At 44.5% G+C, this 25,800-nt stretch overlaps 1 protein-coding gene across 1 annotated transcript; it reads right to left on the bottom strand.

Moving 5' to 3' along the window:
• Positions 1-3,915: 3,915 nt before the first annotated feature.
• LOC309381832 (transcription factor HES-7.1-like) lies at positions 3,916-10,143 on the bottom strand (the record flags this gene model as incomplete). The annotated part of the gene is made up of 4 exons (XM_081933117.1): positions 3,916-4,701; positions 8,951-9,029; positions 9,257-9,352; positions 10,105-10,143. The coding sequence occupies 4 exons, from the start codon at positions 10,141-10,143 to the stop codon at positions 4,247-4,249; spliced, it is 669 nt and encodes a 222-aa protein (XP_081789243.1). The 3' UTR covers positions 3,916-4,246.
• Positions 10,144-25,800: the final 15,657 nt, after the last annotated feature.

The following is a 25,800-nucleotide window of genomic DNA, read 5'->3' as shown; positions in this document are numbered from 1 at the left end:
ACATACTGAGATTAGGAAAAAGGGAGCGACTGGCCAAGTGGCGCCGTGGCTTAGTTGGTTAAAGCGCCTGTCTAGTAAACAGGAGATCCTGGGTTCGAATCCCAGCGGTGCCTTGTTTTGTTGTTTTTCCTTTTCTTATTTTTTCCTCCCCCCAAATCCCCCCCCCGTTTCCCCTTCACCTCTGCAAAATGTTCACGGATGCAAAGAGCTTTCCCCCCTAAAAATGCAACCCTTTTTGCATTTCTATGCCAGCCTCTTTGGTTGCTGATTTGCAAGTTTTGCAAAGCTTTGGAGTGTGTTTTTTTTACCCTCGACGCGTGCAGGGTTTTTTTTTCTCACGTGCCCCCACTTGCCCTTGTGCAAAAAAAAGGAAAGAAAGAAAGAAAGAAAGAAAGAAAGAAAGAAAGAAAGAAAGAAAGAAAGAAAGAGAAAGACGGAGGGAGGGAGGGAGAGAAGGAAGAAAGAGAGACAGAGATGGGAAGGAGAAGAAAAGGAAGGAAAGAATGAGAGAAAAAGAAAGGAAGGAAAGAAAAAAGAGATGGGAAGGAGAAGAAAAGGAAGGAAGAAGAAAAGAAGGAAGGGGAATGAGAGAAAAAGGAAGGAAAGAAAGAAGAAAAGGAAGGAAGGAAGGAAGGAGAATAAGAAAGAGAGAAAAAGAAAGGCAGGAAGGAAAGAAAGAAAAAGCAACAGCAACAATGAGACAAGACAAGACAAGATAGAGAAGAAGAAGAAAAAAGAACGTGTTGCATTGGCCGGGAATCGAACCCGGGCCTCCCGCGTGGCAGGCGAGAATTCTACCACTGAACCACCAATGCCTTCCTGCTGCTGTGTTTTTTTTTTAAGTATGTGAACTCCGTGCAATGTGAAAATATGTAACTAGCTGTTTACAGTGGTCCTCAACGTATGACCACAATTCAATAGGAAGGAAGGGAAGAAAGAAAGAAAGAAAGAAAGAAAGAAAGAAAGAAAGAAAGAAAGAAAGAAAGAAGAAGGAAGGAAGGAAGGAAGGAAGGAAGGAAGGAAGGAAGGAAGGAGGGAGAAAGAGAGAGGGGAAAAAGGAGAAAGAAAGAAAGAAAGAAAGGGGAGGAAAAAGAAAGAAAGAAAGAAAGAAGGAAGGAAGAAGAGAAAAGAAAGAACGAACAAATGAAATAAACAAATTTTAAAAAGAGGAGGAAAGAAAGAAAGAAAGAAAGAAAAAAGAAAGAAAGAAAGAAAGAAAGAAAGAAAGATACAAACACACCAAATGAGGCAACTTTTCTGCACAGTTTGTTTTCATAGTGTAATATCTCTTTATTGTCATCATACAAAATAAATACAAGGAAATTGGTTAATTTCATCTGGTTTATTTGAAATGCAAGAATGGTTCGGAAGCAAAAGGGAAAAAAGGAAGGTGACTTTTTTTTTCGAGGACGTGCCTGGAAAAATGCAGAAACGCAGGAGGCAAAAATAAGAATTCTTTTACTCCCATTTATATTCCGATATTATCCTGATATCTATCACACCGCTAAAATAATAATCCAACCCGCATAATTCTGATATTAATACACATTATTGTTATGTATACCTGAAGAATGGGAAAAATAGACTTTGAATGACTGTCCTACTAAATACTATGTGTAAAAATACGAATAATAGTGGAAGTCTCTCTCTCTCTCTTTCTCCCGATAGATAGATAGATAGATAGATAGATAGATAGATATAGAGATAGAGATAGAGATAGAGATAGAGATAGAGATGTTTTGCATTTGTGCTGATAAATAAATAAAGGGAGACTTGTATACATCTATTTCAAGCTGTTTATCTCTCTATATCTATATCTATATCTATAATCTATCTATCTATCTAGCTAGCTAGCTAGCTAGCTAGCTATCTATATGTGTGTGTGTGTGTGTGTGTGTGTGTGTGTGTTTTGCATTTGTGCTGATAAATAAAGGGAGACTAGTATAGATCTATTTCAAGCTGTTTAGCTCTCATCAGCTAGCCATACCCTTACATGTGCGTTAATAATAGCATTAGATGGATTGAAGAACTGGAAAGAACATGAATAAATATATCAATGATCGCGACGGATACTAAAACTGTATAAGGAGATATTGAAAAATGGAAGCATGGAGGATGGAACTTCGATTTAACTATGGAAATAGGAACAACAGCACGTCTTTGAATATTATAGCGATATGAAAGGGGGAAAAATGTTCAAATAGAAATAGAAAATAGTGGGGGGAGGGGAAAATAATAATTATATATTAATATGTTAAGATATACAAAAGGACCGAAAGATGATTCCAAAAGGAAGGGTGATATAAAAACCACGTATAAACAAATATGAAACAACGGGAACAAAATGCAATATTTAGGAATAATAAGACTATGCTTGTGTGTACTGAAAAGTGTGCTACCGAGTTACCACACCCTTCACACAGTGACAGGGGTAAAGAAAATAAAAAAATAAAAATTTGATTGCAAAAAAAAAAGTAAGAATTATTTTATTCCCCGCAACACAGGCAGTTTTTTTTAAATATAAAGTTTTATTTTCTCCTTTCATACACATTCACAAATATACATTCTCGTAAATACTATTAACATATATCCATTAAGTATTAACATTTATCCCAAGCGTCTCACAAATATAAAAAAACACAGTTGGGGTCCCTTTCTTGCCATCTTATTTTGCAACAGCGCTACTCCTTCCTTCTTCCCAATGTCCCTTCTCTTACCTTCTCCTTTCCTCCTCCTCCTTCTCCTTTCTTCTTTCCCTCTCTTTTCCCCCCTTCCTCCTCCTCTCTTTCTCTCCTTCCTACCCGCTCTCCTCTTCCTGTGTTATTATTCTGTTATTCAGAAGTTGTGGGAGCTTCATCCCTGGAAGCTTTCAAGAAGAGACCGGGCTGTCCGAAACGGCATAGGGTCTCCTGCTTGGGTGGAGGGGGGGTTGGACTACATGACCTCCGAGGTCCCTTCCAGCTCTGTTATTATTCGGAATTTGTGGGAGCTTCAGGCCAGGCAGGGACAGAAGGAAGACAAAATAGCCTTTGTGCCAAGACAACACACCACGACAGACTGGAAAAATGGCAACAACCATGGGAAACGAACTATAGATTGACAATGGCGACAGCATGCAAAGAGAATTTATATAAAACGGTTTATAGATGGCACGTGACACCTGAAAGACAAGCAGAAACGTTTAAGGATAAATCAGCTAAATTTTGGAAATGTCACCAATTGCCAGCAACGTATTATCGTACGTAGTGGATGTGTAGGGACGCAAAAAAGTTCTTGGGTTAAAATACAAACATGGTTAGAGAAAATGACGCATCAGAGTTTAAGCCAGAGGTATTCTTACTGGATATTCTACCGGAGAACATATAGTAAAGGAGATTCGTATTTGATAGTACAAATAATAACAGCAGCTTAGAATTGTATTTAGAATTTTAGAACTTAGAATTGTAACACTGGAAGTCTTTAAGAAGATGTTGGATAGCCATTTGTCTGAAACGGTATAGGGTTTCCTGCCTAGGCAGGGGGTTGGACTAGAAGACCTCCAAGGTCCCTTCCAACTCTACTATTGTATTGTATTGTATTGTATTTGCACAAAACTGGAAAGCAGACAAAATCCCATCGGCAGGGGAGGGAATAAAGAAGATATTAGGCTGTGCAGAAATGAACAATAGATAGAAGAATTGGAAGGGACCTTGGATTGGAAGGGAATTTTGCACAAAACTGGAAAGCAGACAAAATCCCATCGGCAGGGGAGGGAATAAAGAAGATATTAGGCTGTGCAGAAATGAACAATAGATAGCAGAATTGGAAGGGACCTTGGAGGTCTTCTAGTCCAACCCCCTGCCTAGGCAGGAAAACAGATTGACATTGAGAATAAAGGTCAAGGAGGAATCAATGCACCGCAGGGCAGGGGGGCGATTTTATAAGTGGCGTGAAAAAAGATATAAATAGAAAGACAAAGGAACAAAACATGAAATAAATATCTCGGACGACGCGTGATTAAATTAGGGGGAAAAGAAAACACCAACATGTAAATATACAGGCGGGAAACATGATGTGAATTGACAAATGCTAAATAGCAATTATAATAATGCATATCTGAGCATGAACTTAAAAATAAAAATAAACTTTTTACAAAAGAAAACAACCACACAACACAGCCCGTCACCGTCCCAGAGGGGGAATCTGGAGTCTTTGGCTCCCTGGAATGGCACCCACAGAGCCTCTGCAGAAGATGGGGGTGGTGGGCTTACGGCCAGGGTCTCCACACTCTCAGTCCTGTGCGACCCCATGGCTCGGAGAGTCTGCTCTCTGTGGCTGTGCTGCAGCCCCCCGTCGATGGGGCCAGGCTGGGCGGGCGGGCCTGCAGTCCAGAGCCGGAGGGGCTGAGGGTGGGCCGTGGGGGCCAGAGGTACGGCGGTGGTGCCCCCAGAGGCGGGCTGCACCCGCCGAAGATGCTGGGGCTGCAGCAGGGCTGGTGAGAGTCGTATCTGGGGTTGGAAGGCGCCTGGGGGGTGCAGGGGAGCTCCGGCTGGGGCCTGGGGGTGAGGGGCTCCATGCAGTGACCGAGGCGGTCCAGGCAGAAGGATTTCTGGGCAGGACAGAGGCCCGGGCTGGTTCGGAGGAAGTGGGCAGCTTGGGCAAGGCACTGGCGTTGGCCACCGTGGTAGCTTTCCAGGGGGGATTCTTCTTTGGAGGCCCCGTCTGCATTGTGGGGGGAAGGAGGGAAGGAGGAAAGGAAGTAAAAGGAAAGAAGAAAGAGAGAAGGAAGGAGATGGGAATGAGACGAAAGAGAGGAAAGAAGGAAGGGAAGGAAGTAAAAGGAAAGGAGAAAGAGAGAAGGGAAGGAAGGAAGGAAGGAAGGAAGGAAGGAAGGAAGGAAGGAAGGAGATGGGAATGAGACAAAAGAGAGGAAAGAAGGAAGGGAAGGAAGTAAAAGGAAAGGAGAAAGAGAGAAGGGAAGGAAGGAAGGAGATGGGAATGAAACGAAAGAGAGGAAAGAAGGAAGGGAAGGAAGTAAAAGGAAAGGAGAAAGAGAGAAGGGAAGGAAGGAAGGAAGGAAGGAAGGAAGGAAGGAAGGAAGGAAGGAGATGGGAATGAGACGAAAGAGAGGAAAGAAGGAAGGGAAGGAAGTAAAAGGAAAGGAGAAAGAGAGAAGGGAAGGAAGGAAGGAAGGAAGGAAGGAAGGAAGGAAGGAGATGGGAATGAGACAAAAGAGAGGAAAGAAGGAAGGGAAGGAAGTAAAAGGGAAGAAAGAAGAGAGAAGAAAATGAAGGAAGTAGAAGGAAAGAGAAGACAAAGAAAAAAGGAAGGAAGGAATAGAGAGAGAAGAAAAGGAAGGAAGGAAAGGAATTGAAGGAAAGAAGGTAGAGAGAAGGGAAGGAAGAGAGGGAGGGAGGGAGGGAGGAAGGAGATGGGAATGAGAAGAATGGGAGAAAAGAAAGAAAGAAGTAAAAGGGAAGAAGGAAGAGCATAGAAAATGAACGAAGTAGAAGGAAAGAAGAGAGAAGAAAAAGGAAAAAGGAAGGAAGAGAGAAGAAATGGAAGGAAGGAAAGGGAGTAGAAGCAAAGAAGGAAGAGAGAACAAAAGGAAAAAGGAAGGAAGGAAGGAGATGGGAATGAGAAGAATGGGAGGAAAGAAAGAAAGAAGTAAAAGGGAAGAAGGAAGAGCATAGAAAATGAACGAAGTAGAAGGAAAGAAGAGAGAAGAAAAAGGAAAAAGGAAGGAAGAGAGAAGAAATGGAAGGAAGGAAAGGGAGTAGAAGCAAAGAAGGAAGAGAGAACAAAAGGAAAAAGGAAGGAAGGAAGAAGATGGGAATGAGAAGAGAGGGAGGAAAGAAGGAAGGAAGTAAAAGAAGAGAAGAAAAGGAAAAAGGAAGGAAAGAAAGAAGGAAGGAAAAGAAGTAAAAGGAAAGAAGAGAGAAGGAAAGGAAGATGGGAATGAGAAGGGAGGGAGGAAACAAGGAAATGAAGTAAAAGAAAAGGAGGGAGAGAGAAGAAAAGGAAGGAAGGAAAGAAGGAGATGGGAATGAGAAGGAAGGGAGGAAAGAAGGAAGCAAAAGAAGTAAAAGGAAAGAAGAAAGAGAGATAGAAGAAAAGGAAAGAAGGAAGGGAAGGGGAATGAGAAGAAAGGGAGCAGAGAAGGAAGGGAAGGATGTAGAATGACAGAAGGAAGATAGATAGAAAAAAAGGGGATGGGTGGGTGGATGAAAGGGAGGAAGGTAGAAGGAAAAAGGAAGGAGGAAATAAGGCAAAGAAGAAAGAAACAAGAGAAAGAGAGAGAGAGATCAATTTAAGAATCACATTGGCATTTTGGAAACATACAAAGGACAACTTTATGCCACGACTCAAAGTAGCAGTCGCCCTGCCCCTCCCCTCTTTTCACCAAGACTTGTGACCAGCTGCTGCCCCCACACGCCAAGCCAAACCCCCCCCCCCCATCTGGCCAGGTTGATTTCTCAGAGACCTGAGTCACCAGGGCGACAATCTCCCCCCCTCAGTAAGACCCCCCCCCCCCTTAACTACCACTCCTCCCCACACACATATCTAATTGCACTTACCCCATCAGGTCAAACATGGGAGGTGGCATTTGAGGGAGGGGGGAAACAGAAAAAACGAAGAGGGGAAGAAAGGAAATTTACTGCAGAGGGAAAGTGAAGAATAGAGCAGAAGGGAGGGGGGGGTTGCCTTCCCCAACGTGACGTCCTCGAAGTGTGCTGGGTTTGAAGGCCTAGAGAGCTCTGTGTGTGTGTGTGTGTGTGTGTGTGTGTGTGTGTGTGTTGCTCCCTTAGCTTTCGTTAGCCACTGCTAACGGTCAGAGTGTAAAAACCATTAAAGAGATATCTGCCTTTATACACGAATATAATACAAGATATCTGTATAAAGGCAGATATCTCTTTAATGGTTTTTATACTCTGACGACATTAGCAGTGGTTAACGAAAGCTAAGGGAGCAATATATTTTAAGTTTCTGGAGATTGCAATGTCTGTTTAATACAATAATACAATAATACAATAGCAGGGTCGGAAGGGACCTTGGAGGTCTTCTAGTCCAACCCCTTGCCTAGGCAGGAAACCCTACACCGTTTCAGACAAATGGCTATCCAACATCTTCTTAAAGACTTCCAGTGTTGGGGCATTCACAACTTCTGGAGGCAACTTCTGTTCCACTGATGAATTGTTCTCACTGTCAGGAAATTTCTCCTCAGTTCTAAGTTGCTTTTGTCCTTGATTAGTTTCCACCCATTGCTTCTTGTTCTGCCCTCAGGTGCCTTGGAGAATAGTTTGACTCCCTCTTCTTTGTGGCAACCTCTGAGATATTGGAAGACTGCTATCATGTCTCCCCTAGTCCTCCTTTCTCTTAAGCTAAACATACCCAGTTCCTGCAACCGTTCTTCATATGTTTTAGCCTCTTAGTTTCTTTGTATGTATGTTTGTATGTATGTTTGTATGTATGTATATATATACACATACATATATATAACATATACATACATACATACATACATACATACATACATATATATATATATATATATGTATGTATGTATATTTTACAACATACATACATATATATATATTTGTAGATTTTCACGGGTGTAGGTATGCTGGTCTTGTTGTATTTGGGTCTTTTCCCGTGTAATCTTATGTTTTCATATATATATATGAAATATACTATGGATACTTTTAGATGGGTGGACTTCAACTCCCAGAATTCAATGCTGGCCTGGGGGAGAGGATTCTGGGAGTTGAAGTCCACCCATCTAAAAGTATCCATTCTCTCTGGTTTAGTGCCCGAGGGTGAAATTATAATTGTATAAATGTTTGATTTCTTTGATTTATATAACTGATAAAAATTCGATTTCCATCCCATAGCGGTTCGGATCTGGGGAACAATTGTTTTTAAGTAGCCATCATCCCAAATGTTTTCAATAATATTCATCCCGGGAAGATGGATAATATAATATCCAGGCAAAATTCTTGATTGCACGGTTGAAAAGTTTTGATTCATTTCCCAATTGGAAGTGGGGCGAAAACTTTGCTTTTGCCCCCCACCCACCCCTGCCACTTTTTTGGCCAAATTTTTAGTTCATGGAGGGAAAGTCAACTATGACGCATTCATCATATTTGTCCAAATTTGTCCAGTTCGCAATAAAACAACTCTGAACAGCATACAATAAAGCCACATCAATAACGCTGACAAAGAACGGGAATCGTCTGGGGGTGATTCCCCCCCCCCAAATAACCAGCTGGGGAAACGTTTGGGGGTTCAAACCTCCTGCAAAGGGAGGGATTCTCCCCCCAATAGCTGTACAGCTGTTGCGGAGTTCTTTTATCTTTCCATTTGAAGAAGGAAAGAAGGAAAGGAAGAAAGATCAGAGGGATGAAAGGAAGGAGGGAGAGAAAGAAGGGAAGGGAGAAAGGAAAGGGAAAAAGATGAAAGGAAGGAAGGAAGAGGGAAGATCGGGAAGGAAGGAAGAAGAGGGGAATGGCGGAGGGAGGGAAGGAAGGAAAGCAGGAAAGATGAGAGGGAGAGAAGGAAGAAAGGAGGGAGGGAGAGTAAGAAAGGAAGAAAGAGGAAGGAAGTTCTTTCCTTCCTTCTCTCCCTCCCGTCTTCATTCCTCTCCTTCTTTCCCTCCATCTCATCCCTCTTACCTTCCAAAGAAGGGAAGGAAGTGTTAGGTATTAACTCTGTCCGCTAAAGAAAGATGGGATGGGAGAGAAGGGAGGAAGAAAAAAAAGAAGGTAAGAGGGAAAGAAGGAAAGGAAGAAAGATGGGAGAGAAGGAAGGAAGAAGGGAGGAAGAAAAAAAGAAGGCAAGAGGGAAAGGAGGAAGAAAGAAGGAAAAGAAGAAAGGTGAGAGGTAGAGAAAGAAGGGAAGGTTAAAGAAGGGAAGAAGGAAGGAAGGAAGGAAGGAAGGAAGGAAGGAAGGGGGAAAAAGAGGGGAAAAGTACCTGGGAGCGGCTGAGTCCGGAGGAATTCCACCGTCTTTTGCAGAATTTCCGCTTTTTCCACTTTGGGATTTCGGAGCCTCTGCGGAGGAAGAGAAAAAGCCCAAGGCGAGCACGGGGAGGGGGTGCGTGGGGGGGGGGTTGCGTGGGAAGGGTGGGGGGAGGCAGACAGACAGGGAAGGGCAGGGAGGGAGGAGAAGGAAGGGAAGAGGGCATGAAACCAAAACTCTCCGCAGCTTCTTCGCGATCCCCTCGCGGGGGTTGGGGTTGGGGGGGGGGGGAAGGGGCTGACCCTCCACGGGGGCTCACCTCGTCGCGCGTGGCTTCCAGCAACAGGACCCGCAGGCGGCCCAGGCTGCGATTCATGCGCTCCCGCCGCCGCTTCTCCATCAGGGGCTTCAGCAGCTGCGGGGGGGGGGGAGAAGGGAAGAGGAGACGGGTTGGGGTTTCACAGGTGAACCAGAGTGGGAAGGGGCCTTGGAGGTCATCTAGTCCAACCCCAACCCTTCCGCCCAAGCAGGAGACCCTACGCCGTTTCAGACAGAGGGCAGCACGAAAGCTTCCAGGGATGAAGCTCCCACAAATTCTGAATAACAGAATAATAACAGAGCTGGAAGGGACCTCGGAGGTCATGTAGTCCAACCCCAACCCCCTCCGCCCAAGCAGGAGACCCTACGCCGTTTCGGACAGTCCGGTCTCTTCTTGAAAGCTTCCAGGGATGAAGCTCCCACAACTTCTGAATAACAGAATAATAACACAGCTGGGAGGGACCTCGGAGGTCATCTAGCCCAACCCCAACCCCAACCCCCTCCGCCCAAGCAGGAGACCCTGCGCCGTTTCAGACAGAGGGCAGCCCGGTCTCTTCTTGAAAGCCTCCAGGGATGAAGCTCCCACAATTTCTGAATAACAAAGTAATGACAGAGCTGGAAGAGACCTCAGAGGTCATCTAGTCCAACCCCCCGCCCAAGCTGGAGACACTACCCCGTTTCTGACCGAGGGCAGTCCAGCCTCTTCTTGAAAGCCTCGCGGGATGAAGCTCCCACAACTTCCGAAGGCAACTTCTATTCCATGGGTGGATTGTTCTCCCGGTCAGTGTCTCGGGGGTCTTTCCCACGCGCGCCTGGGGAAGTGGGTGAGCGGGCGGGTGGTTCCCTTACCTTCTTCCCCTCGTTGCCTTCCCCTCTGGGGCTCCCCATCTTCATCATCTTCCTTCCCCCCCTCCAAGCGGTTGCAGGCAGGGGCGGACGGGGGTCTTGGAGCGAGAGCCGGAGACTCGTCTGCGCGGGAGTCGCGCCCGGAGACCCTTTTTATAAACCCCCGACCCGCCTTTGATCTCCCTGGGGGGGGGCGGGAGAGGTGGCGCGTGGCATGGGCACGATCAGCAGGAAGACCCCTCCCTGCCCACCCACCCACCCACATCCCTGCCGCCCCTCCCACCCTGACCAGGCCTCGCCCACCTTTTCCATGTGTTGCAGGCCAGATGTTCTGCTAAGGGGCACCGTGAATATGACCCAGGGGTTTCTGCGGCAGCCGCCCAAAAAGCTAAGGAAGGTATCAAAGGTGGAATAGAATAGAACAGAATAGAATAGAGAACAGAATAGAATATAGGAATAGAATAGAATAGAACAGAACAGAACAGAATAGAAAAGAAAAGAAGGAAAAGAAAAGACTGAACGGAATAGATAGGAATGGAATAGAATAGAAATCAGAATTAGAAGAGAGAACAGAACAGAACAAAATAGAATAGAAATTAGAATAGAATTCAGAATTAGAATAGAACAGAATAGAATACAGAACAGAACAGAATAGAACAGAATAGAGAACAGAATAGAATATAGGAATAGAATAGAAAAGAATACAGAATAGAATACAACAGAAGAGAAAAGAAATGGAGTAGATAGGAATGGAATGGAATAGAATAAAATTCAGAATTAGAAGAGAGAAGAGAAGAGAACAGAACAGAACAAAATAGAATAGAATATAAATTAGAATAGAATTCAGAATTAGAATAGAATAGTAGAATAGAATAGAACAGAACAGAATAAAATACAGAATAGAACAGAACAGAATAGAATAGAAAGAAAAGAAAAGACTGAATGGAATAGATAGGAATGGAATGGAATAGAATAAAATTCAGAATTAGAAGAGAGAAGAGAACAGAAATGAACAAAATAGAATAGAATAGAAATTAGAATAGAATTCAGAATTAGAATAGAATAGTAGAATAGAATAGAAAAGAAAAGAATATAGAATAGAATAGAAAAGAAAGAAAAGACGGAATGGAATAGAATAGAATTCAGAATTAGAATAGAATAGAATTCAGAATTAGAATAGAATAGAATTCAGAATTAGAATAGAATAGAATAGAATTCTTTATTGGCCAAGTGTGATTGGACACACAAGGAATTTGTCTTTGGTGCAGAAGCTCTCAGTGTACATAAAAGATATAAAGTAATAAAGTAAGGCCATACCTGGAATCCTGCCACTAATTTTGGTCCCCTCGTTACAAAAAAGATGTTGGAGACTTGGGGGAAAAGGGCAGAGAAGAGCAACGAAGAGGATCAAAGGCCTGGAGGCTAAAATATAGGAAGAACGGTTGCAGGATTTGGGGGTGGCCAGCCTAGAGGAAAGAAGGACTAAGGGGGACAGGATAACAGGATTCCAGTATTTGAGGGGCTGCCCCAAAGGAGAGGGGGTCAAGCTATTCTCCAAAGCATCTGAAAGCAGAACAAGAAGCAACGGATGGAAACTAATCAAGGAGAGAAGCAACCTGGAATTAAGGGGAAACTTCCTAGCAGTGAGGACAATTCACCAGTGGAACAGAAGTTGCCTCCAGACATTGTAGGTGCGCTATCACTGGAGGTTAAGGCCCCTCTCAACGGCTCCCTGTCAGACAAACGCTTTGACGTCTATAAATACCCGAGCAACGTTGGGTCATCTGTGTGTGTGTGTGTGTGTGTGTGATATTTTATTTATTTTTAAATATGAACATTCCATCTTCCTTGAAACAGCCTGTCGGTCTGGGTGCAAATTCCATTGATATTGATTCTGTAATCTTAGAATGATGGCCTATTCAACGATTGAACATCGTCAAGCCTGTTTATTTCCCCCCTCTTAAGGTCCCTTAAATAAGCATATACTAATAACATTCCTCCTCCTCCTCCTCCTCCTCCTCCTCCTCCTCCTCCTCCTCCTCCTCCTCCTCCTCCTCCTCCTCCTTCTCCTCCTCTTAAGGCTAACCATTATGGTGTCATTCCCGTCCCTTGTCTTAACCTCTTTTCTACTCCTCTTTCATCCCCTTCTTTTATTTCCCATTTTCGTTCTCTAACCGTGGATAAAACAATTCCCATCGCCCGTAAGCTTCCATTTCTTCTCCGTGTGAAGAAATCCTGACGGAGGAACAGATAAAGGATGGCATTTGTAGATCGACTCTCTCACCCCCCCTCCCTCATTCCCCATTCAACAGAAGTGGGGAGGGGGACGGTGTGTCCGGCCGTTGTCTAATAAGCCCACCTCAAAGTGTGATTGTGCCTTCCTTAAATCGCTTCTCTTTTGTTGCAAAAGCCCATCAAATCTTTCACAAGTGGCCGTGAGCCAAGGGGTCGTTAGGCCCATGATGAAGGCCAATGATGATGATGATGATGGACTGTCGCCCAGCCAGCCAGATGTTCAGCCTGGATTGGGCAGTTTTGCCCACCTAGCGAGTCCCTGCCCGAGGACCTGGGCGAGGCAGAGGCTCTTGTTTGATGGGGTTTAGGGGACTTTGGGCCAGTCGCCAGGAGACTGGGAGTTCTAGTTCTGCCTTAGGGACGAAAGCTGGACTTTGGGCCCACCACTAGGAGACTGGGAGTTCTAGCCCAGCCTTAGGTATGAAAGCTGGCCAGGTGACCTTGGGCCGATCACTAGGAGATTGGGAGTTCTAGTCCAGCCTTAGGCATGAAAGCTGGCTGGGTGACTTTTGGCAGATCACCAGGAGACTGGGAGTTCTAGACCCACCTTAGGCACAGAAACTAGCTGGGTGACTTTGGGCCAATCACCAGGAGACTGGGAGTTCTAGTCCAGCCTTAGGTATGAAAGCTGGCTGGGTGACTTCAGGCAGATCACCAGGAGACTGGGAGTTCTAGACCCACCTTAGGCACAGAAACTGGCTGGGTGACTTCGGACAGATCACCAGGAGACTGGGAGTTCTAGTCTAGCCTTAGGCATGAAAGCTGGCTGGGTGATTTCGGGCTGATCACCAGGAGCCTGGGAGTTCTAGTCCAGCCTTAGGCATGAAAGCTGGCTGGGTGACTTCGGGCTGATCACCAGGAGCCTGGGAATTCTAGTCCAGCCTTAGGCATGAAAGCTGGCTGGGTGACTTCGGGCTGATCACCAGGAACCTGGGAGTTCTAGTCCAGCCTTAGGCATGAAAGCTGGCTGGGTGACTTTGGGCAGATCACCAGGAGACTGGGAGTTCTAGTCTAGCCTTAGGCATGAAAGCTGGCTGGGTGATTTCGGGCAGATCACCAGGAGCCTGGGAGTTCTAGTCCAGCCTTAGGTATGAAAGCTGGCTGGGTGACTTCGGGCTGATCACCAGGAGCCTGGGAGTTCTAGTCTAGCCTTAGGCATGAAAGCTGGCTGGGTGACTTCGGGCTGATCACCAGGAGCCTGGGAGTTCTAGTCCAGCCTTAGGCATGAAAGCTGGCTGGGTGACTTCGGGCTGATCACCAGGAGACTGGAAGTTCTAGACCCACCTTAGGCACGGAAGCTGGCTGGATGACTTTGGGTAGATCACCAGGAGACTGGGAGTTCTAGTCCAGCCTTTGGTATGAAAGCAACTGGAGTTTGGGCCAATCACCAGGAGATGGTGAGTTCTAGTCCTGCCTTAGGCACGGAAGCCATCTGAATGATTTTGGGCCAGTCCCCTCCCCCCCTTCTCCTTCTCTCAGCCCACCCCACCTCACAGGGCTGTCGTTGTGGGGAAAACAGGGGGAGGAAGGTGCGTGAGATACATTCGCTTACTTTATTTGTAAAAAAACCAGAAAGGAGGGCTGCAAATAATGAATAAATAAAATGTGCCTGTTCCACTACATTTCTACGCTTCATTGCACAAACACGACACCCACCCGTGAGCTGTACCAATCGGGGGAGATGCTTTCTGACACGCATACACGCAACCCACCCCTCCCCACTCAATAGCACAAGCGGGGGGGGGGAGAAACCTCTGCATTTGAATGAGCGCAGGCACTGGGGAGTTGTAAGGCAGTTGTGTGTCCTTGCGTGGGAAGGTATTTTTCCCCTTTTATTGGGGCTTCCTCATTAGAGAGACAATTGTGGGAACGTGAAGCCCCCCCCATAAGCCCATAAAGACGGAGGTGTCAGGATGACCTGGGGGGGGGGAAAGCTGGAAGTCGAGAGGGGGAAAAAACAACTTCCAATAAAAAGGATGAGAACTTTCCCACAACTTGGAGAAGGACCAGGAGCTGTCCCATCCGTCTGTCCATCCATCCATCCATCCATCCATCCATCCATCCATCCATCAATCAATCAGACAGCCCCAGGGTCTCCATTTGGGAAGTGGGGGGGGGAGAGAGAGAAAAAGGCAGAAGGGGCTTTCGATCCCACAGGGAAAATTGCAGAGGTGGCTTGCGCAGACCTATTTATGAGCAATTTATTTATTTATCCTAATCCTGTGTTAGACAGTGGCGGTGTTTGTTTGTTTTTTAATTCATTTTTATTGAATGTTTTAATCTTTAAAAACAGTTAAAAAAAAAAAGACACAACAACAAGGAAAAAAAAACCCACAATACAACAAAAGAAAACACGGAACGTACATAACAATATAGAATCATTTTACAGCTTTCAATATCGGCTTTCCCGCTTAGCTTTTATAATTCTCCCTTCGGCACTGCCTTCCTATCGCTATATAACCTTGTCCTATGATGTAGCAAGCATAACATTAACACTTAATACAATACAATAGTAGAGTTGGAAGGGACCTTAGAGGTCTTCTAGTCCAACCCCCTGCCTAGGCAGGAAACCCTATAAACCGTTTCAGACAGATGGCTATCCAACATCTTCTTAAAGACTTCCAGTGTTGGGGCATTCACAACTTCTGGAGGCAACTTCTGTTCCACTGATTAATTGTTCTAACTGTCAGGAAGTTCCTCCTCAGTTCTAAGTTGCTTCTCTCCTTGATTAGTTTCCACCCATTGCTTCTTGTTCTACCCTCAGGGGCCTTGGAGAATAGTTTGACTCTCTCTTCTTTGTGGCAACCCCTGAGATATTGGAAGACTGCTATCATGTCTCCCCTAGTCCTTCTTTCTATTAAGCTAGACATACCAAGTTCCTGCAACCGTTCTTCATATGTTTTAGCCTCCACTCCCCTAATCCTCTTGGTTGCTCTTCTCTGCACTCTTTCTAGACTCTCCACATCTTTTCTACATCCTGGCGACCAAAACTGAATGCAAATATTCCAAGTGTGGCCTTACCAAGGGATTGTAAAGTGGTATTAACTCTTCACGTGATCTTGATTCTATCCCTCTGTTGATGCAGCCTAGAACTGTGTTGGCTTTTTTGGCAGCTGCAGCACACGGCTGGCTCCTATTTAAATGGTTGTATTTATATTCCTTATTTGCATCTCCATCTATTTGCATTCTCTATTTCTTCTGATTTCTAGCCGCTTGTACATTTTATTCCAAACATTATAAAAGTCCGATTCTTCTCTTTCTTTTAGTTCTATTGTTATTTTGTCCATTTCTGCGCGTTCAAGTGTTTTCCTGATTGTAGTTTCATCTGAGGGTGTATTGATTTTTTTCCCAATTGTGTGCGAAGGCAATCCTGGCTGCAGTGAGTACGTGAATGATTATGTATTAAGATTGTTTGGTCCATTTTTTGATCCAGTAGCCCTAATAAAAATGCTTCGGGTTTAAGTTCTATTTTTCGCTCAGTCATTTCTTCTAACCCCTTTCGAATTTTGCACTAGTACTTCCTTGTGATGGGGCATATTACCGTGGTGGGTTTTTTTTGTAAGAACCAATCCCCCTTACCAGAGGGACTCCCCCCCACCGTGGAGTACTGCAAAGCCGTTACCATGGCAACTCCACTATGCCCGTACAGTAGACGCCATTTTACGGCACAACAGGCTGTATCTTAACCGAAATGGAACCCAAAGTGCACACTAACGCTGTCAGAAGTATTGTGGCTTGACACTGTAGATATACGTCAGTCCTTTTTCATTTTAGCGGCCCAGGCTTTCCAGAGTTATGCTGCAACACACACAGACATAGACAAACACAGACACACACACACACCGAGGGATTTTAGGGGTGTCTTACCCTCACAGTATTTGTTCCCAGAGAGTAAGTCATCTGTGTGCCAAGTTTGGTTGAAATTGCTCGAGGTGTTCCAGAGTTATGCTGGAACATACATACATACATACATACATACATACACACACACAGTTTCCTGCCGGAGAAGGGGGTTGGACTAGATAACCTCCCAGGTCCTTTCCTGCTCTATGGGTGGATGGGTGGATGGATGGATGGATGGATGGATGGATGGATGGATGGATGGACTACTTGTACTATGGAGAGCAGCATCAGATGAAAAATCGATGCTCTCTGTATATGCTCAGAATCTCCTGCTTTTTCCGAAGACCTGGAAATAAGGGACCAGAAGACGCCAGACAGAGACCCCTACCCCAAAGAAAACTCCGGGATGTTCAATTTGGAAATGGGGCCCAGGCGCTGTGGGGCAAACCGAGAGCCCCCAGATGTGAGGTTCGAAGTTTTTTTCCCTTGGGAAAAACGTCACTTTTTTTCCCCCCGCTCTTAAGTCCTCCTTTTATGGCCCACTTGCAAAGGGAGCCTTTGATCCATGCTGCTTCGCGCCCCAGCCGAGCACAAATTGAGCACGCCCTCCCCCTCGCCCTTCTGCTGTCCACGTGCCTCATGGGGGTCTGTGGGAGGGAGGGGAGAAAGAGAGAGAGAGAGACCCCTGCCCTCCCCCCTCCCTTTCTCCCTCCCTCCCTCCCTCCCTCGCTTGGGTGCATTTCAAAGCTTCCCAAACAAGGCAAGGAGATGCACAGCTGGTTGGGAGGCCGGTTTTAACAGATGAACAGAGTTGGCAGGGACCTTGGAGGTCATCTAGTCCAACCCCCACCACCACCCAAGCAGGAGACCCTACATCGTTTCTGACTGATGGCCGTCCAGTCTCTTCTTGAAACGCTCCAGGGATGAAGCTCCCACATCATCTGAAGGCAACTTCTGTTCCATGGGTAGCAGCCCCTCAAATATTGGAAGACTGCTATCCTGTCTCCCCTGATCCTTCTCTTCACAAGACTAGCCAGGCCCAGTTCCTGCAACCGTTGTCGTATGTTTGAGCCTCCGGTCCCCTCATCATCCTGGTTGCTCTTCTCTGCACTCTTTCCAGAGTCTAAACATCCTTTTTTATAGTGTGGGGACCAAAACTGGATGCAGGATTCTAGGTGTGGCCTTACTAGGCCTTTATAGAGTGGTATTAGTACCTTCCTTGATCTTGATTGTATCCCTCTGTTAATGCAATTTACTTGTTAATGCATTGGCTTGTTTGGCTGCGGCTGCACACGGCTGGCTCATATTTAGTGGGTGTCCACTAAGACTCCAAGATCTCTTAGAATAGAATGGAATGGAATGGAATAGAATAGAGAATAGAATAGGATATAATAGAAAAGAAAAGAAAATATGGAATGGAATGGAATAGAACAGAATAGAGAATAGAATAGAAAATATGGAATGGAATGGAATGGAATAGAATAGAATAGAATAGAATAGAAAATATGGAATAGAAAATAAAATAAAATATGGAATGGAATGGAATGAATGGAATAGAAAAGAAAAGAAAGAAAAGAAAAGAAAAAATGGAATGGAATGGAATAGAATAGAATAGAAAATAGAATAGAATAGAAATATGGAATGGAATGGAATAGCATAGAAAATAAAATATGGAATGGAATGGAATAGAATAGAATAGAAAATAAAATATGGAATAGAAAATAAAATAAAATAAAATATGGAATAGAATAGAATAGAATATAAAATATGGAATGGAATGGAATAGAATAGAATAGAAAATAAAATAAAATATGGAATAGAATAGAATAGAAAATAAAATAAAATAAAATATGGAATGGAAATGAACGGAATAGAATAGAAAAGAAAAGAAAGAAAAGAAAATAGGGAATGGAATGGAATGGAATAGAATAGAATAGAATAGGATAGGATAGAATGGAATAGAATAGAATAGAAAATATGGAATGGAATGGAATAGAATAGAATGGAATGGCATAGAATGGAATAGAAAAGATGGAATGGAATGGAAAAGAAAAGAAAAGATGGAATGGAATATAGAATAAAATAGAATAGAATAGAAGAATAGGAAAGAATATAGAATAGTATAGAATAGATAGTTGGAAGGGACCTTGGGAGGTCTTCTAGTCCAACCCCCTTCTTAGGTAGGAAACCCCTCTCACAGTGACTGCTATTAAGCCACGTTTCACCCAGTCTATATTTGTCCTTTAGGGTTTTTCTTGCTTAAGTGTAAGAGTTGACTTTTTGCCTGCTGAGAGAGAGAGGAGGGAGGAAGGAAGGAAGGAAGGTGAATGGAAAGAAGGGAGAAAGGAAGGAGATGGGAATGAGAAGGAGGGAGGGAGGGGAAAAGACTAGAAGAGAGAAGGAGGGAGGGTAGGAGGGAGAAAGGGAGGAGAGAAGGAAGGAGGGTAGGAGGGAGAAAGGGAGGAGAGAAGGGAGGAGATATCTATCTTCCTTCTCTCCCTCTCTCTCTCCCCTTCCCTCTCTTTTTCTTCTTTCTCTTTCTTTCTCTTTCTTTTTCCCTCCCTCCCTCTGTCTCCTTTCTCTCTTTCCTTCCTTCCTTCTCCCTCTCTCTCTTTCTCTCTCTCTCTCTCTTTCTTTCTTTCCCTGGGAAGCAGCAGCCTGTGTGAAATACACCCTGCTTTACGAGGCTGGGGTCTGTCGTTCCACACTTTCCCACTTGGGAGGGTGCAAAAGGTGTGCTTGTGTGTGCTTTAACACAACCCCCTTCTTGGAGTTTACAGGCTGCTGGAGACAAAATGGGGAAGGGGGGTGGGGGGGTGAGTGGGGAGGGGGCAGACAGATGTCCATCCCTCCAGGGACAAAAGGCCTGGAAGTGTCAATGCAGAGACGTTTGAAGAGCTGATCCGTCTGCGATTCCCATGGAAAAGTTAGGGGAGCCTGGGGTGGGGTCGGGGCGTGGGGGCAGCGCGGGGGGGGGGAATGGATAGAGGAAGGAGAAACAAATCCAAGCCCTGCGGAAAATCATTCACGATTCAGGGCTCCGCTCTGCAACAGTTTCACCTTTAGAGGTAGACTACCCTGGAAGGTGGAGGCTCTACAAAAGCAATAATCTTCTTGGATTAAATTTGGGGTGGTGATACTGGTGCTGATGATGATAAGGAGGAGGAGGAGGAGGAGGAGGAGGAGGAGGAGGAGGAGGAGGAGGAGGAGGAGGAGGAGGAGGAGGAGGAGGAGGAGGAGGAGGAGGAATTGGGGGGTCCTGGGTGCTCTCTGAGGTTGGTGGTTTTCTTGCAGACATTTCATGACCCAACTAGGGAACATCATCAGTTCTAGAACTGAGTGGGGTTTGTGGAGAGGAGGAGGAGAAGGAGCAGAAGAAGAAGAGGAGGAGGAGGAGGAGGAGGAGGAGGAGGAGGAGGAGGAGGAGGAGGAGGAGGAGGAGGAGGAGGAGGAGGATTTAGTCTTTAAGCAACTTTAAAACAGATGGACTTCAACTCCCAGAATTCCCCAGCCTGTAGCTTCAAGTTGCCAAGGTTGAGAAAAATTAGAATAATAGAAGATCCTAAATAGGGATATTGAGTCGTCCGGGATTTTCTGAATTGTGTGATGCCCAGACTTAAAAGAAGACCTGGAAGTAGCATCATAAATATTAAAGACAGGTCATCAAGGGTTCTATTTGGGGGGGAAATGGAAATGGATTTGAATTAGGACCAGAGATAAGAAACTTCCAATACAGAGGGAGGGAAGGGAAGGGAGGAAGGAAGGGAAAGAAAGAAAGAAGAAAAAAGTGAAAGGGAAGGAAGTAGGGAAAGAGGGAGGACAGAAAAGAATAAAAGAAGGGAAAGAAAGAGAAAAAAATGAAAGGGAAGGGAGGGAGGGAAGGGAAGAGGGAGAAAAGAAAAGAATGAAAGAGAAGAGAAGGAAAGGAAAGAAGAAAAATGAAAGGGAAATAAGGAAGGGAGGAAAGAGGGAGGAAAGAAAAGAAAAAGAGAAGAGAAGGAAAGAAGAAAAATGAAAGGGAAGGAAGGAAGGGAAGAGGGAGAAAAGAAAAGAATAAAAGAGAAGAGAAGGAAAGAAGAAAAATGAAAGGGAAGGAAGGAAGGGAAGAGGGAGAAAAGAAAAGAATAAGAGAAGGAAAGAAGAAAAATGAAAGGGAAGGAAGGAAGGGAAGAGGGAGAAAAGAAAGGAATAAAAGAGAAGAGAAGAAAAGAAGAAAAATGAAAGGGAAGGAAGGAAGGGAAGAGGGAGAAAAGAAAAGAATAAAAGAGAAGAGAAGGAAAGGAAAAGACAAACGTAAGGGAAGGAAGGAAGGAAAGAAGAAAAGAGAAGAAAAGGAAAATAAAAAATGAAAGGGAAGGGAGGAAGTAAAGAAGGAAGGAAAGAAGGAAGGACAGAGGAAAGAATAAGAGAAGAAAAGGAGAGGAAAAGAAAAAAATGAAAAGGAAGGATGGAAAGAGGGAGGAAAGAAAAGAATAAAAGAGAAGCAAAGGAGAAGAAAAAACGGAAAGGATGGAAGGAAGAAAAAAGGGAGGAAAGAATAAAAGAGAAGAGAAGGAGAGGAGAAGAAGAAAAAATGAAAGGGGAAGGGGGGGGAAGGAACAAAGCCACAAAAAGAGGATATTCTATCTCAGAAGAGCGGAGGAAGCTTCGCGCTGTGAGCAGGATTCGAACCTGCGCAGGGAAACCCTATTGGATTTCGAGTCCAACGCCTTAACCACTCGGCCATCACAGCTGTCTTAAAAAAAAAAAAAGAATCTCCACCTATTCGGCACTTTTCTCTTCCTTTCCTGGCCCAATCTAGGGCAGGCGCTGCACGCATCGTAGGACAGGCTCCCGCGTGTGAATGCTAGACACGCGTGCTCCGTAGAAAGCTAGCAGGTCAGGAAGACGCACACGCACCTTTAGCCCCCCCCCCCTCCATATGAGATGAATTGGAAGAGGGTTGTTAGGATTCCACGCACTCCCGCAATCTAAAATGAAGGCACTTCAGACTTCCTCGATGAGGTCTAGCCTCTTGGGGCACCACTTTTATTATGCTCATTTCCAATTTCAAGTGCCAAATTTGCATTCCAGATGCAAAAAAATGCACTGGCCCTAATAGGAGCAAAATAATAAACTAAACTAAACTAAACTGAACTGAACTCAACAAAACAACAAAACAACAAAACAACAAAACAACAAAACAACAAAACAACAAAACAACAACACAACAACACAACAACACAACAACACAACAACACAACAACACAACAACACAATAACACAACAACACAACACAACAAAACAGTGGACCAGCAAGAATCATATATGATTCCAGAGTCAGATAAACTCCTTTGCTTGGAATCAATATATTTTCAGGGCTAAATTGAACATTTAAATGGATTCCTAATCAATACAGCGGAGGCAAAATCTCTCGCTGGAGGGCTGCATTCACACAACTTGTTATATCCGCACTAAAACCCAGTTATTGGGTGATTTGAGGTCTGCAGCCCTTCAGTCGTGCGAAATGGGGATGGTTCTCTGGATTAATTTTGACTTCTCATTATACCTACCTACCTACCTACCTACCTACCTACCTACCTACCTACCTATCATCCATCCATCCATCCATCCATCCATCCATCCATCCATCCATCCATCTATCTATCTATCTATCTATCTATCTATCTATCTATCTATCATCTAGGTAGATGATAGATAGATAGATAGATAGATAGATAGATAGATAGATAGATAGATAGATACCTATCAGTAGGTAGACCATAACCTACTACTAGATAAAGTAGAAGAATGTGGGTTAGACAGCATCACCACCAGATGGATTGGTAACTGGCTGACCAACCGCACTCAACGTGTAGTCCTCAATGGAACTGCATCTACATGGAGGGAGGTATGCAGTGGAGTCCCCCAAGGCTCTGTTTTGGGCCCAGTACTCTTCAACATCTTCATCAACGATTTGGATGAGGGAATAAATGGGGAACTCATCAAATTTGCAGATGATACCAAGCTGGCAGGAATAGCCAACACTCCAGAAGACAGGCTTAAGATACAGAAGGATCTTGACAAACTTGAACATTGGGCACTATCTAATAAAATGAAATTCAATGGTGAAAAGAGTAAGGTTCTACATTTAGGCAAGAAAAATGGAATGCACAGGTACAGTATAGGTGATACCTTACTCAGTAGTAGTAACTGTGAAAGGGATCTTGGAGTCCTAGTGGACAACCATTTAAATATGAGCCAGCCGTGTGCAGCAGCTGCCAAAAAAGCCAACACAGTTCTAGGCTGCATCAACAGAGGGAGAGAATCAAGATCACATGAAGTGTTAATACCACTTTATAATGCCTTGGTAAGGCCACACTTGGAATAAGGCATTCAGTTCTGGTCGCCAGGATGTAGAAAAGATGTGGAGACTCTGGAACGAGTGCAGAGAAGAGCAACAAAGAGGATTAGGGGACTGGAGGCTAAAACATATGAAGAACGGTTGCAGGAACTGGGTATGTTTAGCTTAAGAGAAAGAAGGACTAGGGGAGACAGGATAGCATTGTTCCAATATCTCAGAGGTTGCCACAAAGAAGAGGGAGTCAAACTATTCTCCAAAGCACCCGAGGGTAGAACAAGAAGCAATGGGTGGAAACTAATCAAGGAGAGAAGCAACTTAGAACTGAGGAGGAATTTCCTGACAGTGAGAACAATTCATCAGTGGAACAGAAGTTGCCTCCAGAAGTTGTGAATGCCCCAACACTGGAAGTCTTTAAGAAGATGTTGGATAGCTATTTGTCTGAAATGGTATAGGGTTTCCTGCCTAGGCAGGGGGTTGGACTAGAAGACCTCCAAGGTCCCTTCCAACTCTACTATTGTATTATTGTATTATTGTATCTATCTATCTATCTATCTATCTATCTATCTATCTATCTATCTATCATCTATCTATCTATCTAGCATCCTCTCTCTCATTATACCTACCTACCTACATCCATCCATCCATCCATCCATCCATCCATCCATCCATCCATCCATATCTATCTATCTATCTATCTATCTATCTATCTATCTATCTATCTATCTATCTATCTATCTATCTATCATCTATCTATCATCCTCTCTCTCATTATATCTACCTACCTACCTACCTACCTACCTCCATATCTATCTATCTATCTATCTATCTATCTATCTATCTATCTATCTATCTGTCTGTCTGTCTGTCTGTCTATCATCTATCTATCATCCTCTCTCTCATTATATCTACCTACCTACCTCCCTACCTCCCTCCCTCCCTCCCTCCATCCATCCATATCTATCTATCTATCTATCTATCTATCTATCTATCTATCTATCTATCTATCTATCTATCTATCTGTCTGTCTATCATCTATCTATCATCCTCTCTCTCATTATATCTACCTACCTACCTACCTACCTACCTACCTCCATCCATATCTATCTATCATCTATCTATCTATCTATCTATCTATCTATCTATCTATCTATCTATCATCTATCTATCTATCTATCTATCTATCTATCTATCATCTATCTATCATCCTCTCTCTCATTATATCTACGTACCTACCTACCTACCTCCATCCATATCTATCTATCTATCTATCTATCTATCTATCATCTATCTATCTATCTATCATCTATCTATCATCCTCTCTCTCATTATATCTACCTACCTACCTACCTACCTACCTACCTACCTACCTACCTACCTCCATATCTATCTATCTATCTATCTATCTATCTATCTATCTATCTATCTATCTATCTATCATCTATCTATCTATCTATCTATCTATCTATCTATCTATCATTCTATCTATCTATCTATCTATCTATCTATCTATCATTCTATCTATCTATCTATCTATCTATCTATCTATCTATCTATCTATCTATCTATCATCTATCTATCATCTATCTATCATCTATCTTTCTTTCTTTCTTTCTTTCTTTCTTTCTTTCTTTCTTTCTTTCTAAGGCAAACCTTGCTCTGCCGCCTTTGATCTGGGCTCCTTCTGAAGCCCCCCCAAAGGGCACTTTTAGGGGTCACCCCTTAATTAAATTTCCAACGAGGCTTGACGTCCGCTGGACTGCCAACATCACTGGGGTCTCATCCCCGTTCCGGTGGGCCTTTGTTCCTGGCTGGGCCGAGCCCCCTCCTGGCCTCCCCTCCCCAATTTCATTAGGCACGCGTAGCTGCCCCCTAATCCTCCTCCTCCTCTCTCCCTCCCCCTCCTCCTCGCCTGGGTGAGTTTCTCTGGAGACCAGGAATTTGAGAACCCCAAAGCCCATCCTCCCTGGCTTCCCCCCCCTCCTCCGACGTGCACCCAGGCCATCTTCCTTGACATCCCTAGATGGGCTCCGCTATCCCTCTCCTAAAAAAGGAAATATTTTAGGAAATAATAAAAAGGCAGAATACTATATTTCTCTGGATGAGAAAAGGAGAAACATGTTTTAAAGGGAAAGCAGCTCCCTGCCTCCCCCACCTTTGTCAATGGTCATTTAAGGCCTGGGCCAGAGACACATGTTCACTCCTAACAGCCCCCACCTTTGTCAATGGTCATTTAAGGCCTGGGCCAGAGACACATGTTCACTCCTAACAGCCCCCACCTTTGTCAATGGTCATTTAAGGCCTGGGCCAGAGACACATGTTCACTCCTAACAGCCCCCACCTTTGTCAATGGTCATTTAAGGCCTGGGCCAGAGACACATGTTCACTCCTAACAGCCCCCACCTTTGTCAATGGTCATTTAAGGCCTGGGCCAGAGACACATGTTCACTCCTAACAGCCCCCACCTTTGTCAATGGTCATTTAAGGCCTGGGCCAGAGAAACATGTTCACTCCTAACAGCCCCCACCTTTGTCAATGGTCATTTAAGGCCTGGGCCAGAGACACATGTTCACTCCTAACAGCCCCCACCTTTGTCAATGGTCATTTAAGGCCTGGGCCAGAGACACATGTTCACTCCTAACAGCCCCCACCTTTGTCAATGGTCATTTAAGGCCTGGGCCAGAGACACATGTTCACTCCTAACAGCCCCCACCTTTGTCAATGGTCATTTAAGGCCTGGGCCAGAGAAACATGTTCACTCCTAACAGCCCCCACCTTTGTCAATGGTCATTTAAGGCCTGGGCCAGAGAAACATGTTCACTCCTAACAGCCCCCACCTTTGTCAATGGTCATTTAAGGCCTGGGCCAGAGACACATGTTCACTCCTAACAGCCCCCACCTTTGTCAATGGTCATTTAAGGCCTGGGCCAGAGACACATGTTCACTCCTAACAGCCCCCACCTTTGTCAATGGTCATTTAAGGCCTGGGCCAGAGACACATGTTCACTCCTAACAGCCCCCACCTTTGTCAATGGTCATTTAAGGCCTGGGCCAGAGACACATGTTCACTCCTAACAGCCCCCACCTTTGTCAATGGTCATTTAAGGCCTGGGCCAGAGACACATGTTCACTCCTAACAGCCCCCACCTTTGTCAATGGTCATTTAAGGCCTGGGCCAGAGACACATGTTCACTCCTAACAGCCCCCACCTTTGTCAATGG

The sequence above is a fragment of the Natrix helvetica genome (assembly GCF_964273705.1).
Source record: "Natrix helvetica genome assembly, chromosome: Z".
Classification (NCBI taxonomy): Eukaryota; Metazoa; Chordata; class Lepidosauria; order Squamata; family Natricidae; genus Natrix; species Natrix helvetica.
Note: the sequence above shows the minus strand (reverse complement) of the source record. Positions and strands in the feature narration are given on the sequence as shown.